At 43.7% G+C, this 20,341-nt stretch overlaps 1 protein-coding gene across 1 annotated transcript in view; it reads right to left on the bottom strand.

The window, feature by feature from the left end:
• The window catches only part of LOC121278118 (dynein heavy chain 8, axonemal-like), a 2,067,071-nt gene that overhangs the window by 1,239,533 nt on the left and 807,197 nt on the right, over window positions 1-20,341 (bottom strand). Inside the window, 1 exon segment of the mRNA XM_041188205.1 lies at window positions 17,801-17,927. Coding sequence (XP_041044139.1) covers window positions 17,801-17,927 — 127 coding nt within the window.

Raw genomic sequence — 20,341 nt, 5'->3', positions numbered from 1 at the left:
TCTCCTAATTTCTCTGAGGGAAGTGACCACAGTTGTCACTGTCTCTGTAATGCCCTCCGGTTCTCTGTGCAGCTTTCAAACTCAGGAAAACCTTTGACTCTGTCAGTTGTGAAGGCTTATGGAGTATCCTCCTCAAATTTGGCTGCGCTCAGAAATTTTTTCACCATTCTCTATCTACTCCATGATGATGTGCACGCTGTGACCCTCACCATTATCCACGCCTTATTTGAAGCCTATGAGAAAATTGGCCTTTTAGTAAACATCTGGAAAACTAAGGTCCTTTTCCAACCAGATCCTACAGAAAAACACCTCCCTGCATCAGTTAAGATCAATGGCGAGATCCTGGAAAATATGGGCTGTTTTCCTTATCTTGGGACACTCCTCTCAATGAAGGAAGACATAGACAATGAAATTTATCATCACCTCCAATGTGCCAGTTCAGCCTTCGGCCAACGTAGGAAGAGACTAGTGAGCGGGACATAAAACAGGAAGGTACAGGACAATTCTTCAAATAGAGAGTTTGCAAACAGAGTAAAGCAGCAAGGGAGAGTGTGAGACTTCAGCTAGAGAGCAGAACATAAAGCAGCAAAGGAGAGTGTGAGACATCAGCATAGAGAGGGTGGGAACCAAAAAAAAAGCAAGCCTCTGTCACCGCAAGGAGCCAGTCAGAACCAGAGCTCAGAAAGAAAAATCAAGTGGTGACATCACAGGGAAATATGCAGGTGATTGGCTGGTATTTTCCATTTTTCTTTTATCAAGGAAATTTCAATTGTGGTAAGCAGAACATTAATTTAAATAATAAAAATATAAGCACAGGCAGGACTAGAGGCAGTAATTAAAATTCAATTAGTAAAATAATTTATCAATTAGATAATTACAACACTGTAAAGATGGCAGAACAGGGGATGTGTTGCAGCTGCAGTACTGTGGGTAGTAATGGACACTAGTGTGATCAAAGGCAAACACATATGCAGGAAATGTCTGCAGCTTGAGGAGTTTCGGCTCAGAGTCAACGAGCTGCAGGTTAAGCTGCAGACACTGTGATGCCTCAGGGCGTGGGGAAGTTACCTGGACACTTTATTCCAGGAGACAGTCACACCCCTTAGGCTAGGGTCTTCTGATTTGGTCCATGGTCAGGAACAGGTGGGTGTGGTTGCAAAAGAAGCAGATGTGGGTATCAAGAGGTAGAGGAGGAGCCGAGGCTTTGCAATTGACAAACGCGTTTGAGATCCTTGTAGCTTGTATGAATGAAAGTGTGGGCTGCAGGGTGGATGAGCAAATCAACCATGACACCACGGTACAAGAAGTCATTTAATTGGGGGGAGTAAATAAGAATGTAATGGTAGTAGTAGTGTAGTCGGGAGGGTTTAAAATAGATTGGCAGGGGGATGGAAACCTGAAGGGAAATTCATCCTGGAGAGGGGAAAAACTGGCAGTGGGAAATAGACATGTATTAATTGATATAAAGGATACATGAGAGACTAGTATCAATGTAAATAGGATAGTTGGAGAGTTGATAGAATTAGAGTAGGCAATAGTAACTCATTAGATGGGATCAGAGTAAAGGGAAAAGTAAAAAAAAGTATTTTACTCTTTTGTTTATTTGTTCATTTTTTATCCTTTCTGTCCAAACCTCACCTTCCACAGAGCAATCTGTCACTTGTTTTATGTTTTGCTTTCACAAATTGCTGACTCTTGTTCTGCTGTTAAGACCTTCTGCTATCTTACCTTTATGCCACTATCAGCACCTTCTTTAGTCTTCACCACTACCATTAACACTCCCTTTGCCTTGTGTCCATGATATCTTTGTCAATCTCTCCTTAGCTGTCACCTATCCCTGACCTTCTATCTCGTTCCACCTGCTCCACCACCTCTTAAATAGTATAAAAGTCATCACCTTTCTACTTCTCTTTAGCTCTGAAGAAGAGTCATACAGACCCTGTTTCACTCTCTACAGATGCTGCCAGACCTGCTGAGTTTTCCCAGCATTTTCTGTTTTTACTTCTAATCATTTGACTTCAACCACACATAAGGCAGAATTTTGCCCCCGTCGGGTGGGCTCGGCTGACAATTCTAAATATTCCCAGAAATTGCACTGTTCAATATGCTCCATGCTTGAACCAGCTACAGACAAGAGACCTGACATTTACCAAGTTTCAAAATTTGCTTTTTAAATTGACTGGAAAGGAATGTCCCCTGCCAAATATATATAATAGCAGGCTGTAACTTAAAGCCTAATGATCTTAATCCTGAACTTTATTTTTTAATTTTTAAAGAAAATCATGCTTTGCTTTCTGATTATTCTAAGTTGCGCATGATCAAGAATGAACATCAAGCTGCCTGTTAGTAAAAAAGGACAGCTGATCATTTATGACATACTACTTAGACTGCTGCCTGCGATCGGGCCACGAGGGCGAGCACACAAGTTCGTGCATACGCGCACGTGCACAGGAAAAGATATAAAAAATTAAAAATAAAGCATTTTAAGATGTTAAAAAACATGTCCCCTCATGCAGAGACATATTAGTAATTAGTCTGATTTTTTTTTGTTGATGGATCGAAACCTCATACCGCCCATGGATAAGGTTTCGCAAAAAGTGCAAGGGCTACTTGGCCTTTTCGCCTGTCCGCCAACCGTGCAATGAACAATTTGATTCAATTAGATTGTTAATGGCCTTAATAGGCCTTTTAGTTGTTGGTGGGCGTGCTGCAAATCCCACGCATGTCTGCCAACCGAAATATCACACGATGATGCCAGGACGCTCACGCGACATCATTGTGCATCATTTCACACTCGTTCAGGTCAGGCGTGAGCCCGCACGACGAGCAAAAAATTCTGCTCATCGTGTCACATCCACAATGTGGAAACCCTGTTCATTTTTCAGGTGAAGATCTTTCCTTTCAGCATTTTCGCCCTGGTCCGTGTTGCTGCTAATCTCATGTTTGTTCTTATGTGTTTCTCTGCCACATTCCCTTTTATTGCTGCCAGTATACTGGAGATACTTTTTGCTTGGTTGCATCTGACCTGTGGTCGCACTTCCAGAAGCAGATTTCATACAAAGGCAGGAATATCCTTTTACACTGCAAAATTTACAAAGATGTTGGAATGCAGGATAGCTTCACTGTGGGTGCAGCAGATCGCATTTCCCAAATGACTTGCTTGCTTTCAGCATTCTGGCTACATAGTGCTTGCAGGTGTTGTCCAGCTACAATGACTTCATGTTTTAAACCACCTTTTAGCAGTGTGTCAATAGCATGATCTTTTTCTCCAAAAGATCTTTTTGGAAACATTCAATCAACGTTGAAGCTATAACCGGCTCCATTATTTGTTTAGTCAGCTCAACTTCTGAGAAATCACAGCCCTTGACCTTATCACGACACCTGCTGATGAACTGATTGATTGATTCTTATGGCTGTTGTCTGTAAGCTGTCTGTAAGCCATCTGCTCTAACTGATGTATTCTAAAGTTCAGCTTTCCAAGAAGCTGATCCTCTAGCATGTTCCACAGCAAGGCAGGATACTTTTGATCCTCCTCAGACAGGCCTCAGAGTTGACTCTACGCAGACCATTTCCAATGGCTATTCTTATTTCCATCGCTTGTTTATCCAGTTCTATGAGCGTGTATCTAAAAAGCATATCTGCATCATATGTTTAAAAAGCCTAAATTCAGATAGGACGTCTGTGGCCTTCTAATTCATGGTGAATTTATTAATGCTGTGAACATGTAGGGAATTTGAAGCTTCTCTACTCTGTGGAGTTACTCAGCAATGCAGCAGCTGCATGATTTTCTTTTTCTCTTCCCCTCTTCATTTTTGCTTGCAGCTTGGATTTTTTTCTGTTTGCATGGGAATGACACCCAAGGATATTACGATGGCTCTGCAGCTTGTACTGTCCAACTCAAAATTGAATGCCGGTTTCACAATGGACCACCCAATTCATCACCAATCCAGCTACCTCACAGATCAGGTACTCACTGCTCTGTGAAACACTGTAGAGAGACTTTGCTTCCTGGGGTCTTCAATCCTTCATACAAACTTACAGATCTCACACAGGACTGGTAAACTAAATGTAGGTTTGGTTTATTTAAAGATGTAGTACAGAATTGCTCAGCAGATAGATTTACAATAAAGATTCAAGAGCTATTGTTAGCAGAACAGTACAGCTGCAATTCCTTCACATCACAGATTGCTATCTAAACTTAAAGCTCATCTGAATAATATCTGCCAGCTGTATGCTTTACATCCTGAATACTTATTAATATATTCTCTCTTAAAACAATATCAAACGAGAAGACATTTAAGGAGGTATTTCATGACACTCAGCAAAGTAACATTCCAGTGAGAAAGAAAGACTCTAGAGAATGATGCATCATTTGTGGCTAACTAAGGAAGATGATGAGGGTATAATTTTTAATTTTATTCATTCATGGAATGTGGGCTTCACTGGCGGGGCCAGCATTTATTGTCCATCCCTAGTTGCCCTTGAGAAGGTGTTGGTGAGCTGCCTTCTTGAACCGCTGCAGTCCTTGTGGTGTAGGTACATCCACAGTGCTCTTAGGTAGGGAGTTCCAAGATTTTGACCCAGCGACAGTGAAGGATGGTGAGTGACTTGGAGGGGAACTTCCAGATGGTGGTGTTCCTATCTACCCACTGCCCTTGCCTTCTAGATGCTAGTGGTCATGGGTTTGGAAGGTGCTGTCGAAGGAGCCTTGGTGAATTCCCCTGCAGTACATCTTGTAGATGGTACACACTGCTGCTATTGTGCGCCAGTGGTGGAGAGAGTGAATGTTTGTGGATGCAGTGCTAATCAAACGGCTGCTTTGTCCTGGAGGGTGTCAAGCTTCAGATGCATCTGCCCATGACAGTATTGGTAGGAGTAACCACCACAGAGTCTTTGTGGAGATAAAAACATGCCTTCACATTGTGGCACTCCATCGTGTTGTGTGGCACTACCGCTGTGCTAAATGGGATAGATTTCGAACATATCTAGCAACTCAAGGCTGGGCATCCATGAGGCGCTGTGGGCCATCAGTAGCAGCAGAATTGTAATTGAATACAATCTGTAGCCTTGTAGACAGGCATATTCCCAACTCTACCATTACCATTAAGCCAGGGGATTAACCCTGGTTGAATACAGGAGGACATGCCAGGGTCAGCACCAGGCAAACCTAAAAATGAGGTGTCAACCTGGTAAAGCTGTAACACAGGACTACTTGTATGCCAAACAGCATAATCAGCAAGTGATTGACAGAGTTAAGTAATCCCATAACCAGCGGATCAGATCTAAGCTCTGCAGACCTGCCACATCCAGTCGTGAATGGTGGTGGACAATTAAACAGCTCACTGGAGGAGGAAGCTCCACAAATATCCCCATGCTCAGTGATGGGGGAGACAAGCATGTCAGTGCAAGAGATAAGGCTGAAGCATTTGCTACAATCTTCAGCCAGAAGTAAGGAGTGGATGATCTTTCTCGGCCTCCTCTAGAGGTCCCCAGCATTACACGCCAGTCTCCAGCCAATTCGATTCACTCCAAGTGATATCAAAAAATGGCTGAAGGCACTGGATACTGAAAAGGCTCTGGGCCCTGACAACATTCTGGCAATAGTACAGAAGGCTTGTGCTCCAGAACTTGCCGCGCCAGTAGTCAAGCTTATCCAGTACAGCAACAACACTTGCTTCTACCCAGCTGTGTAGAAAAGTGCCCAGGTATGTCCTGTACACAAAAAGCAGGACAAATCCAACATGGAAAATTACCACCTCATCAGTCTACTCTCAATCATCAGTAAAGTGCTAGAATGGGTCATCAACAGTGTTATAAAAAGGCACTTGCTTAGCAATAGTCTGCTCATTGACGCCCAGTTTGGATTCCACCAGGGCCACTCAGCTCCTGACCTCATTACAGCCTTGGTTCAAACATGGACATAAGAGCTGAACTCCTGAGGTGAGGTGAGAGTGACTGCCCTTGACTTCAAGGCCACATTTGATTGAGTGTGGCATCAAGGAGCCCCAGCAAAACTGGAGCCAATGGGAATCAGGAGGAAAGCTCTTCACTGGTTGGAGTCCTACCTAACACAAAATAAGGTGGTTGTGGTTGTTACAGATCAGTCAGCTCAGCTCCAGGACATCACTGCAGGAGTTCTTTAGGGTAGGACGTTCGGACCAACCATTTTCAACTGCTTCATCAATGATCTTCCTTCCATCATAAGGTCAGAAGTGGCGAAGTTCACTGATGATTGCAAAATGTTCACCACCATTCGCAACTCCTCAGATGCTGAAGCAGTCCATGTCTAAATGCAGTAAAGCCTGCACAATATCCAGGCCTTGGCTGACAAGTAGCAAGTAACATTCACGCCAAGCAAGTGCCAGGCAATGACCATCTCCAACAAGAGAGAGAATCCAACCATCACCCCTTGACGTTCAATGGTATTACCATCAGTGAATGCCCCTCAATCAACATCCTGGGGGTTACCATTGACCAGAAACTGAACTGGACTAGCCACATACATACTGTGGCTACAGGAGCAGGTCAGAGGCTAGGAATCCTGCAACGAATAACTCACCTCCTGGCTCCCCGGAGCCTCTCCACTATCTACAAGGCACAAGTCAGGAGTGTGATAGAATACTCCCCACTTACTTGGGTGAGTGCAGCCTCCCACAACACTCAAGAAGCTGGACACCATTCAGGACAACGCAGCCCACTTGATTGGCACCACATCCACAAACGTTCACTACCTCTGCCACCTGTGCACAGTGGCAGCAGTGTGTACCATCTACAAGATGCACTGCAGCATTTTACCAAGGCTCCTTCGACAGCACCTTCCAAATCCACGACTACTACTGTCTAGAAGGACAAGGGCTGCAGATAAATGGAAACACCACCACCTGGAAGTTCCCCTCCAAGTCACTCACCATCCTGACTTGGAAATATATCACCGTTTCTTCACTGTCGCAGGGTCAAAATCCTGGAACTCCCTAACAGCACTATGGGTGTACCTACACCACAGGGACTGCAGTGGTTCAAGCAGGCATCTCACCGCCACCTTTTCAAGGGCAACTAGGAATGGACAATAAATGCTGGCCCAGCCAGCGAGGCCCACACCCCGTGAATGAATTAAAAAAAGTGGAATGTTGGAAATATACATCCATTTGGAACACAGCAAATCTCATGGCGGGAGCAGTCCCCAACGTTATCTCATGGGTCCGAATGTCCGGGTGCCATATTTAGAGGGCACCCGAAGAGTTCCCTGCATGCTAGGAGCTCTGGATTACTTATCCAGGATGTCCCAGAAAAGAAAACAGCCTGCAGCTCTATGGTTCGGCAAAGCCTATCTGGAGACTCTCCTCCAAACTGCCCTGGAAAGGTGGCAAAAGCTGTTTCCCAGGGATGTCTGACCACAGCAGCTTAGGAAGAGCTCACAGGGATGGTTAGCGCATGTGGGGTCCAAAAGGAAACCGTGCAGCTGTGTGCAAGGATAAGTGCACCATCTACTCATTGCAAACTGACAGTCTCCTAAGGGTATCAGGCAGTATAAGTGTGCAAGTGCACAGGGATGTCACACATGACCAGCAGATGGGACATCAGCATTGAATATGTGGCAGCCACTTTATGCTCTCAATCTCATATTAGTGGCAAGACAAATGACTTTTTATCCCTTACTGATTAAGCTCAGCAGCTACAATAGGCATTGATGCTCCTGAACTGCTTATGCAACAATTGGGATGACAATCAACCCTTCTGACTTTCTGCAGGAGAAGAATGCCCACAACAAGTGCAAGTGGGCCAAGAACGGAGGAAGAATGATCAAGATCTGAGTCCTCACCCCTTATGAGGAGCAAACCGCTGAATTTGCTGGTGAGGAGCGGGGCCTTGCCTGTGCTGATGGTGAGACAGAAAGCCAATAAGGATGCATCCAGTCTGCAGGTGTCCGCTGCATGCACTGACAGTGAGATGTCTTTAATTTATGATCCTGTTTAGTCAATTACTAAATCTTTCTTTCCTTTTCTCGATTCCAGGTACCAGAAAGAAATGGGGGGAGAACTGCCACCATGACATGCAACAGACTCAACCCAACCTCATCTCAAAGGGAGATGCCTTCGAATCTGCAGAGGATGCACTAGCAAAGATACACTCACCTCGGTGGGTCCAAGGTCTAGATTAGGCTTTGGGTCACAATCTGTTGAGCACATCACTGACATGGACCCACAACTGGTGGTGCGTAGTGACAACTATGGAGCACTGCTGAAAATCAGACACCAGCTCAGACTCAACAGATGACAAGCCTCTGGACTCGGGCCCTAAGTGACCTGTTGAAGATGCAGACACAAGCAGGGGAATATCAACACAGAGTTGCCAGAGCCCTGTGCAAACTGAACCAAAGATTGGAGGAGCCTATCCACGTTCTGTCTGCTGTCGTGGCTCCAGCATGCAAGCGTTTGGCTGCCTCCATGCAAAGGGTGGCAGCCGCTTTGGAGACCCAGGTCCAGCAGAATACACACAGTAGCTGCCAGTTACGTGCTTGGACATGCACTCCATTGCTCTAGATGCAGTGCACAAGTGGCTAGGTGAGTAGGGAACAGGGCATCTCAACCTCCCTCCAGGTGCTCTTTCTCCTCAAGAAATCAAGGAAGTGCCATCGGGCACCTACAAAGAGGAGGACCACCACCCGGCACCCTGAGGGCTTCATCCCAGGAGGGTGCCTTGCCTCCCTTTTGCCAGTGACCCCAAGACCTCCAGCAGGTCAAGCTGAGGAGGGTGCATTTGTGCCTGAGCAGGAGTTCTTTAGCAGGAGATCTCAAGGCCTTGGGCCACTGGAGGACACCCACCAAAGTCTTCGCAGTCAACAGGGTACAGCAGTCAGCAGGCAGCCTCCATCATAGCTGCGGATGTCAGGCCTGTACTTAGACATAGCAGTAAAATAAGGAAAATCATGAACTTGGCCACTTGTAAATATGCGTTCAATTGCACTGTTTCTGGATTATATCTTACTGCTGGTTGCTTCAATGTCCATGGGCCTTTAAGGCTCTGGAATGTGGGCCCATCAGTCTGATCAGGAACTCCCATAGATTCAGTTATCCCAAATTATCACCATTGTGATTACTCAATAAAACAACATGTGCATTATTAAGTACCAGTCATCAGTTGTGAGTGTGCTGCCTGGCAACTCCTCATGTAAGCCATTACTTGCAGCTTATCATGTTACAGCCTCTGAAAATGTGTTCATTGAGATCATTGCTTTTCCCACTGCTGTTGCCCTGATGTAAGATGTGGGTGGTTGGCACAAGAAAGCGGCGCTTGAGCACAAGATGATGCCTGAATGAGACAGACTGAGTAATTGGGAATTTGGTTTAGGTGGTAAGTTCTGGTAAACTTCTCTTAAGTTTAAATTTAGATTAAGAGTTAGGTTCTTACTTTCAAATATTGTTAGTTTAACAGCTTAGTTAACCAGGAGCTGCCTGAAGTAGCAGTTATCTGTCAATCAGCTGAAGTTAGTTGCCCCCAATAGGTGGTAATTACTGTAGCAAAAAGCAGAGTTTGCTAGTGAGCCATTAGAGGCTCTATATATAAGCAGAGTGGTTTTAAACCCACGGAGGGAAAGGAGCACACAGACATAAGGTGACCACAGAGCAAGACATAGATTGAGTTAGTAGTTAGGAATTTAGTTCAAGTGGAAATTTGGTACAGAGGGATAAAGAGGTTCTTATTTTTCTACTTTTTTCAGCCTCCAGTGATTGGTGAGCTTCCTTCCTCGTAACCAAGTTAGGTGTGTGAAAATTTGTATTACTTTAGCTGTGGAAATTATTGACTAATTAAATAAGGGTTGGACAGAAATGGCAGGACTGGTGGTGTGCCTTTACTGTAGCATTTTGGAATCTGTGCAATGCATTGCAATCCCAGATAACCGTAATTGCAGAGAATGTCTGCAGCTTAGGCAACTTCAGCTCAGAGTTGCTGAACTGGAGTCTGAGTTGTGGACATTGTGGGGCAAAAGGGAGGAGGAGAGCTAGCTGGATACTTTGTTCCAGGAGGTGGTCACCCCTTAGGATAGACTGGTTGGTTAATCCCGTTGATCAATGATGTTGGTCAACGGTCAGGGACAGGACTTTGAGTGCGAGCCAGGCAGTTAAGAGGGACAGCATGCAGCAATGGAGGAGCGCCTGACTTTGTCCAACAAGTATGAGGTGCTTTCAACCTTTGTGTGTGAGGAAAAGAACAACAAGGTGGATGAGCCACTGACCATACCATCACGGTGAAGGATGCCATTCAAGTAGGGGGAGCGATCAGAGACAGTATAGTCGGGGGATAGATACTGTTCTCTATAGCCGTGACAAGGTGCTCCGAAGGTTGTGATGCCTGCCTGGTGCCAGGGTTAAGGACATCTCTTCGCTGCTGGAGAGAAACCTGGAGTGGGAGGGGTAGGACCAGTTGTCATGGTCCACGTGGGAATCAATGACATAGGTAGGACCAGGGATAATACCCTCCTCAGAGAATTTAAGGAATTAGGATCCAAACTGGAATGCATAACATTAAAAGTAATCATCTCTGGATTGCTATCTGAGCCAGGTGCAAATTGACATCGGGTCAAGCAGGTTGGAGAATTAAATGTGTGGCACAAAGAGTGGTGTGGGAAGAAGGGGTTTCAAGTCATGGGGTACTGGCATCAGTGCTCAGGGAAGAGTGAGCTATCCATTGGGATGGCCTCCACTTGAAGCGACCTGGGACCAGTGACCTGGTCAATTGGATAACAAGGGCTCTGGACAGGGATTTAAACTAACAGGGCAGGGGAGGGCACTGGTGAAGGGAGATTTAAAAATCCAAAGAGGAAGGTGAGGGATCAGAACAGTATAGCAATGTGGGTAAAGACAAGCAGAGTGGGTCAGGAAGGAACAGAGGATGTAACAAAATTTATACATTGGCGAATGAGCACATTTCAGGAAATAGAGACAAAAAAATGAAATTAAAGGTTCTTTATATGAATCTGCAAAGCATCTGCAATAAATTAGATGAACAAGTTGCACAAATGGTAAAAACTGATTTAGATTTAATCGACATTACAGAGATGTAGTTACAAGGTTATCAAGGCTGGGAAATAGATATTCCAGGGTACACAATATTTAGGAAAGACAGGCAGAATGGTAAAGGAGGGGATGTGGCCCTGATAGTAAAATTTGACATAAGGACAATAGTAAAAAAAGATCTAGCCTCAGGAGATCATGAAGTAGAAAATTGTGGGTGGAAATTAGGAATAGCAAGAGTTAGTAAACATTGATGGGAGTAGCTTATAGGCCCCCAACAGTTGTTCTACCATTGAGCAGAGCATTAAACAAAAAAAATCATTGGAGTTTGTAACAAAGTCAATGTAATAATTATGGGGGGCTTTAACCTTCATGTAGACTGGGACAATCAAATTGGCAAGAGTGGTCTGGAGGATGAGTTTTTAAAATGTTTTTGTGACGGTTTCTTGGAGCAACACATTGTGGAGTCAACTTGGGATAAAGCTATCGTAGATTTAGTATTGTGTAATGAACCAGGGTTAATTAGCAATGTCACAGTAAAAGATCCACTGATAAGTAGTAATCATAACATCACTCAGTTCCATGCTAAGTTTGAAAATGACCAATCACCATCAAAAATCTTAAACTTATCAAAGGCAATTACATAGATGTGAGGGGAAGAATAGGCTAAGGTGAATTGGGAAAATAGACTAAAAGGTATGGAGATAAATGAACAGTGGGAAACATTTAAAGAAACCATTAGAGTCTTCAACAACCATATATTCCATTGAAAAACAAAACTTCAACAAGAAAGACCCATTTAGGACTCACTCAGGAAGTTAAGGATAGTATTAGATTAAAAGAAGAGGCTTAAAATGTTGCAAAAAGCAGGAGCAAGTCTGAGGATTGAGAGTGTTTTAAAAAAGCCAGCAGAAAGCCACCAAAAAGTTGATGAAGTGGAAAAAAATAGAATATGAGAGTAAACTAGCCAGGATTATGAAAACAGGTTGTAAAAACTTTCATATATATATATAAAGAGGAAGAGAGTAGCTAAAATAAATGTTGTCCCCTTAGAAACAGAAACAGGAGAAATTATCATGGGGAATGAGGAAATTGCAAAGACTTTGAACAAATATTTTGTGACTGTCTTCACAGTAGATGACACAAGTTTCATACCAGAAATAGATAGTAAGCTAGCGGCTAAAAGAATGGGGAAATGAAGGAAATTAATATCAGCAGAGAGAAAGTATTGTCAAAACTCGAGGAACTAAAACCTGACAAATATCCAGGATCTGATGGCCTACACCCTATGGTTATAAAAGAGCTAGCTGCAGAGATAGTGAATGTGCTGGCTATGAATTTCCAAAATTCCTTAGATTCGGAAACAGTACCATTAGATTGGAAGTTGGCAAATGTTATGCCACTTTTTAAGAAAGGAATGCTGGAATATATTATTAAGGAAGTCTTAACAATGCATTTAGAAAAGATTGGTATGATTAGAAGAAGTCAACATGGTTTTACTAAGGCAAAATCCCACATTTATTAAGGGCTTTTTGAGGATGTAACCAGTAGGATATATAAAGAGATGTAGTATACTTGGATTTCCAAAAGGCATTCGATAAGGTGCCACTCAAAATGTTAATAAGCAAGACAAGGGCTCATTGAGTTAGGGGTAGTACTTTAGCATAGACAGAGGATAGGTTAATGGATGGACAGAGGATTGGTTAATGGATAGAAAGCAGAGAGTAGGCATAAACAGGGCTTTTTCAAGTTGGCAGGCAGTGAATAGTGGAGTGCCACAAAGATCAGTGCTGGTGCTTCAACTATTTACAACTTAAATGATGAAGATATATTACTCGCTGTATCAAAGTTTGCTGAAAATACCAAGCAAGGTGGGTAGGTAAGCTGTGGAAGGGCGCAGAGAGGCTGCAAAAAGATATAGACAGGTTAAGTGAGTGAGCAGCAAGATGGCAGATGGATTATACTGCAGGGAAGTGTGAAGTTATTCACTTTGATCTTAAGAGTAGAAAAGCCTAGTATTTTTAAAAGGTGCGAAACTTGTAAGTGCTGATGTTCAAAGAGACTTGGATGTGCTTGTACATAGAAAGTTAGCATGCAAGTGCAGTGAGCAACTAGGAAGGCAAATGGCAAGTTGAGCTTTATTGCAAGGGGATTGGAGTATGATAATAAAGAAGTCTTGCTATTGTTATACAAGGTTTTGGTGAGACCACACTTGGAATACCTTGTGTAGCTTTGGTCTCCATATTTAAGAGAGAATATACTTGCATTGGAGGCGGTACTGCGAAGGTGCACTAGATTGGCCCATGGGATGAGGGGGCTGTCCTATGATGAAAGGCTAAGTAAATGGGCTTATATTCTCTCAGTTTAGAAGAAAAAGAGGCGATCTCATTGAAACCTACAAAATTCTGATAGGGGCTTGATAGGGTAGATGCTGAGAGATCATTCCTGCCGGCTGGGGAGTCTAAAACATGGGGCACAGTTGAGGATAAATGATCAATTATTTAGGACTGAGATGAGGAGAAATTAATTCACTCAAAGAGTTGTGTATCTTTGGAATTCTCTACCCTAAAGGGTCCATCATTGAATAAGTTTAAGGCTGGGAAAGGCAGATTTTTGGTCTCTCAGGTAATTAAGGGATATGAGGATGTGGAGCTGAAGCCCAAGATCACCATGATCATACTGAGTGGCGGAGCAGGCTCAACTGTCTATATGGTCTACTCCTGCTCCTCTTTCTTATGTTCTTGACCATCAGCTTGGTATCATAGAAAGAAATACCACATGAACCCTTGTCAGCCATGATAATTTGCCAGGAAGGATGGAGGGTTGGAGCCAGGAGTTTGCTGCTATCCACCATCCTTGCCTCTCGGAGAGATTTATCTCCCTCCCTCTACCTCCAGCTCTGACAGAAGTAGATGGCAAATTGCAAAGAATGAATGGCAGCTCCAGACCTTGATTGATTCTTGCTGGAATTCAACCCATTAGTCATGGAGCAATGCTGGTTTATTGGAATCCCGAGAACAGACCTCAGCTGATCCTGGTTCTCCATGGAGTGAACTAATAATTAATAGGATGCCCTTCACTCAGTCCAAAGGATGAGTCATTAACTTCTCCAACCCACTCTGAGACCACTCCCATATCAAATGCTTGAGAGGTTTTATGAACTGTGCAACAACTTTGAGATATTGAGATTTGGCAGTGCTTCCACCCTCCCCTGTTACCCACCAAGATACCCCACTGTCCTCAACAATCACTGCTTCCTATTTCTACTCCCTCATGTAATGATTCAGCCTTCCCCCTTATCCTGGATCCAATTATTATTTATGTTGACATACCTGCTCTTTTCCCTGTTCCCTTCACTGTCAACGTGCTCATGCCCCTCTTGACGCTGACCCCTCCCATTCTCAAGGCCAGCTGAAGCCTGACTTTCAGAGACACCCCCCACCATAAGACCATCCACTACCGCCAAATGAGCCTTGCATTCCACCCTATCCGATCCAACTCACTGCTCTGACTATGACTGTAGCGTCTGAGTCCCAGTACTCTCCTTCAAGCCCCTAGGAAAAAAATTCAAGAACTCATGTCCTTTAGACACACCTCTCTATGATGCACATTGTCCAGAGAGACCTTTCACTGCCCTGCAGTGGGACAAAGACATGCATGACATACTTACCCTTCTAACATGCCCAGGACAGCCTCGTTCCATCCCCAGGCATCCTTCTAAGCATGCCCCATAAAGTCTGGCTGCCTTCCCCAGACACCCTTCTAAACATGCCCTGAGCAGTATGGCTTCTTTCCCTGGACACCCTTCCAACATGCTCTGGATAGTCTGTCTTTGTTACTTCAACACTGTTATAAACATGCCCCAAACAGTCTGGCTTCCTTTCCAGGACAGCATCCCAGCCTTCCCCTCTGGTTCTCCCACCCCTTTCTTGCCTCTGCTCCACTCTTCCCTGCTGGTCCTCCCTCCGCTGTCTAGTTTCTGCTTCAGCCTCCCGCACTGGTTCTCCCTCCTCTCCTCTGCCTCAACTCCACCCTTCCTTGCTGGCCTTTCTCTAACCCCACCCATCCTGCCCCTGCTCCACCCTTCCCCGCTGGTTCTCCCTTCCCCTATCCTGCCTCCATTTTACCCTTTCCCGTTGGTCCTCCCTCCCCTGGCCTGCCTCCACTCCACCTTTCTCTGCCTGTCCTCCACCCCCTCTCTTGCCTCCGCTCCACTCTTTCCCACTGGCCCTGCCTTCCATGTTCAACCTTGGCACAGTTTTTGCAAGCAGCACCTAATAGAGTGAGGTTATGAGTGGTTCCCAAGAGGATGAAAGCAGCGTCTAATGGCTTCAAAACTGTGGAAGAAATGCAGTTCACCAGGTGTACGTCACTTATATGCGGCCATAAAACTGAATGTTCTAAATTCTTGCTGGTGGGGAACTTAATTTGGAGGGGGAAATTAATTCCGACAAAGTGGCCTATTAATGAGCATGCATGAGATGCTAATACATGCAAAAGCAGTTCCTGACATTGATTCTTTAAGGGTAAAGCTTTAGTTAGAAAAAAGGGGGATGTTAAAGGGGAAAGTCTTATCTTAAAATAAAGAACCCCATTTTGTTTTGCCAATCTTTTTACATGATTGACACGTTTACATAGAAGAAGACAAAAAACAGCATGATTGCTGACTTTCACTAGGGGAGACCGCAGATGGCCTTGCGGGATGCTGTCAAGCAGGTCTGGGCACTGAGGGCCTGAATTCAGAAAGCACCACCTTGGCATCAGCCTGAACTAGCAGGCCAACAGGCAGCAGCAGGGGTACTAGCAGAGGAGCAGTTGGGAGTACAGATACTGTCATCCTCAAAGAAGACACCAAGTTTGTGCACTGTGGAGTCCTTTGGGGTGATGCTTCAATAATCTTTGTAATCTGATGGAGCAAGGATTCCTGAATTGTTATGAGACTCTGTTGTGAGACCCTTTGAGACACTTTGAACACTGGTATCCGCAATCATGATGACAGCAGTCTGAACTTGCATGCCAACAAGTAGAGATTTCATAACCTCTGTGTGACCTTCCACTGCAGCACTCAGACATTGCATGGCTTATGCTGCACTGGAAGTTGAGACATCGCCCACCAGATGCTGCATTTTGGCTGGCTCTACAAGTGTTCTTGATGAGTTGCCCACCATTTCCATGCTGGAAAGAATTGACTTGAAGCTCTGTGCAAAGACCTGGCCTACTTAGGGTAAGACTCTTCCTTGCTTGACAGTGAGGACGAGCTCTCTGACAGATTTGCCAAAGCACCAAGCATTTCTCTATGCATGTCAATCAGCTTTGTTCTGTATGTCGCCAGATCAGAGTCCTCATTTGAATCCTTTGCAGCAGAATTCATTTGCTGGTACATACCTAATCATTTCCTCTTGGCCTGCCTGCAGCTCACTTGTGTGCAGTGATACAAATGTGCAGGTGATGCTTCTAAGCTACCCTGTAAAGTACACCCAGGACCAGCGTCTGACCTGATGGCAATTCTCAGATGAAGTGAAGGTGTGTCCTCCTCTTCCTGTAAGGCTAGCTAGACAGTAGGTCTGGGGTATTTGAAAGCATTGCACAAGGGGAAGGTTGGGGTGAGGGCAGCTGGTGTGGCTGAAAAAGCAAGAAGAGCATGATGCAACCTGTACATCAAACCAGATTTCAGGATGAAGATGTAATGAGATTTCAGAAGCTGCATAAGGCAGGAACATCAGTGACACCCATTGCCATGGCTTCAGTGATCACTACGCCAATAATGCCAAGCATCATCTCTTCTAAGAGGGTGAGAATATGCAGCCATGTCTGTCCCCCTTTGTTGTTGCATCCTGTTATGTGCCACCTTACTCTGCAAGAGTGCAGGAAAATTGTCAGTAAGTGTGTTGCAATGGGTGTCATTCTGTCAAAGACCTGTTAAAGCGATTAATAAACTAATTAAAATAATTGTCAGGATAAAGATAAGCAGTCCAGTGACATTACCACAAAGCCACTTCTCCTCTGCTTGGTGTGCTTGCATCTTCTAGAAGTGGCTAATTCTACTGGAATTTAATTCTACTGGAATTTATTTCCAGACCCATAGCAATATGGTTGATCTTTAACTGCCCTCTGTAATGACTAAGTAAGTCACTCAGTACAAGGATAATCATAGATTGACAACAAATGCTAGCCCTGCCAGTGATGTCCATGTCCCATAAAAGAATAAGTCACAGGATAAGCCACCATCTCCTCTGCTTGGCATGCTTGCATCAGAAGTGGCTAATTCTACTGGAATGTAATGAGAATTTAGAATGAATGTCAAAAAAGGAACTTTTGTCAAAAACTAGTTTACTATGCCAGAATTATGTCACTTTCGAACCAAAACAAATCTGATTTTTTTTTTTGTGTAACAATTTATACCATGAAAATATCCCTCATCCATATGAAAATAGATCTACCTTAGCGAGGAAGGAATGGGAAGGGAAAAGATGAAAATCAACACACATTTTCACTTTTCCTCTACATGGGGGCTCAATATTATTAAATTAGCAAATATAAGTTATGAAACAACCAGGGCATTTTTTCTTGGGAAATAACTGATCAAGATTTAATCTTGAAAACGATGAGAAAGAACTGAAAGCCTGTCTCAGAAAAAGATAGTTACACAGCAAACTGCGGAATGATGGCCCAGATGATTTTTTTTTTGCCTTCATCAGCGATAATGGAGACAATGGCAACTTTTATGTGCATGTTGAAGGAACACAAAAACCATGTTATTTAAAGTGTAAATAATCTTTAGCTCCTACCTGTGTCCAGTTCAATAAAATCTAATATAATAATGGAGCTGAGTTCCTCAATCTCTTGCTGAAAAGTGGCATAGAACTCTATTTCTGTTCGGAGTTCGTATAGAGTGGGATTGCTATCCATGAATTTCTACGATCAGAAAGAAATTATAAATTAAAATTAAACCACTAAATTTTTTCAGGGATTATATTGAAAAATCTTTATAATTTACCAAAGATGGCTAGTATGAAAAAAATTTCATCATAAGAAGTCATTTGTTTACTTCCCCAGTATAATTAATAGATAATCTTCAAATTTGCACTTATGTTAATATACTGAGCACTATTCTTAACCACATTTCAACAGGTTTAAACCTTCTGAGCTTTAGTGTGGAGCCAAGAATACTCATGAAGAGTGCTCTATTAACAGAGTAAAGTCCGAAATTTGATGTAAGTTGAGAATTCGGTGCAGAGGAGAAAGGAGGTGCTGTTTTTTGTTTTTTTTACTTCTGGTAGCTGATGATGGTTTTTCCTTTTTGTGTCAGCTAGGGAATTGTAACTTGCTATGACTTTTACTTTGCTAAACTGTTAATTGAAAATGGATAAACAATTGTTTAGTAAAACTAAAATAAACAATTCAATTGAAGATAATTAACTCATAAAAATATAAATAAATAAGGTCAGATAGACATGACAAGTTTTGTGGTGTACTGTGACTATAGCATATAGGAGTTTGTGGAGAGCGCTGTGATCCTGGAGAACCATATGTGTGGTTAGTGCCTGCAGCTTGAGGGGCTTGGGCTAGAGTTATTTAACTGGAGGCTGAGTTGCAATCATTGCAGCCATCAAGAAGGGGTAAAGGTACTGAGACAGCTTGCCCCAGGAGATGGTCACAACTCTTAGGTTAAGTAGAACTTCAGAGTTGCTCAATGTCCAGAGACAGCAGGAGGGTGTGACTATTTATCAGTCAAGGCAAGTGAAAATCCAGAATGTAGTGATGAAGGAGCACCTACTTTGACAACAAGTAGGAGGTTATACGTGCTTGCTCCCGTGAGGATGAGAACAATGAATGCAGGATAGATGGGCAAACTGACAATAGGATCAGTGGGTCATTAAGCTGGAGGGAATGAAAAGAAGTGACAAAGGTGGAAGGGCAGTGAATGTTATATACATGGATTTCAGTAAGGCCTTTGACAAGGTCCCTCATGGCAGATTGGTACAGAAGGTAAAGTTGCACGGGATCAGAGGTGAGCTGGCAAGATGGATACAGAATTGGCTTGGTCATAGAAGACAGAGGGTAGCAGTGGAAGGTTGCTTTTCTGAAGGGAGAGCTGTGACTAGTGGAGTTCAGGAGGGATCAGTGCTGGGACCTTTGCTGTTTGTAGTATACATAAATGATTTGGAGGAAAATGTAACTGGGCTAATTAGTAAGTTTACAGATGACACTAAGGTTGGAGGAGTTGCAAATACTGAAGAGGATTGTCAAAGGGTACAACAGGATATAGATCGGTTGGAGACTTGGGTGGAGAAATGGCAGATGGAGTTTAATCCGGACAAATGCGAGGTAATGCATTTTGGAAGGTCTAATACAGGCAGGAATTATACAGTAAATGGCAGAACCTTTAAATGCATTGACGAGCAGAGGGATCTGGGTGTATAGGTCCACAGGTCACTGAAAGTGGCAACACAGGTGGATAAGGTAGTGAGGAAGGCATATGGCATGCTTGCCTTCATTGGCAGGGGTATTGAGTATAAAAGCTGGGAAGTCATGCTGCAGCTGTATAGAACCTTGGTTAGACCACACTTGGAATATTGTGTGCAATTCTGGTCGCCACATTACCAGAAGGATATGGAGGCATTGGAGAGGGTGCAGAGGAGGTTTACCAGGATGCTGCCTGGTGTGGAGGTTATTATCTATGAAGAGAGGTTGGAGAAACTCGGAATGTTCTCACTAGAGCGACGGAGATTGAAGGGCGACTTGATAGAAGTTTACAAAATTATGAGTGGCGTGGACAGAGTAGATAGTCAGAAGCTTTTTCCCAGGGTGAAAGAGTCAATTACTAGGGGACATAGATTTAAGGTGAGAGGAGAAAACTATAGAGGAGATGTGCAGGGCAAGTTTTTTACGCAGAGGGTAGTAAGTGTAAGGAATTCGCTACCAGAGGAGGTGGTGAAAGCAGGTACGATAGTGGTATTTAATGTTTAGTGTGCTTGACAAATACATGAATAGGATGGGAATAGAGGGATATGGACCCCGGAAGTGCAAAATGTTTTAGTTGACAGGTGTTATGATTGGCGCAGGCTTGGAGGGCTGACGGGCCTGTTCCTGTTGTACTTTTCTTTGTTCTTTGTTCTTTGTTCTAAGTGTGAAAGATATAGGGAGATACTGGGGAGTAGATACTGTTCTCTACAAATAGGAATGGGTGCTTAAAAGGTTGTGTTGCCTGCCGATGCCAGGGTTAAAGGCATCTGTTCACAGTTAGAGAAGAACTTGGAGTTCGAAGTGGAGGATCCATTTCTCATGCACCATATAAGGACCAATGACATATATAGAACTAGTAATGA

This window comes from Carcharodon carcharias, chromosome 5 (assembly GCF_017639515.1).
Source record: "Carcharodon carcharias isolate sCarCar2 chromosome 5, sCarCar2.pri, whole genome shotgun sequence".
Taxonomy (NCBI): Eukaryota; Metazoa; Chordata; class Chondrichthyes; order Lamniformes; family Lamnidae; genus Carcharodon; species Carcharodon carcharias.
This window is presented reverse-complemented; position numbering and strand designations above follow the sequence as displayed.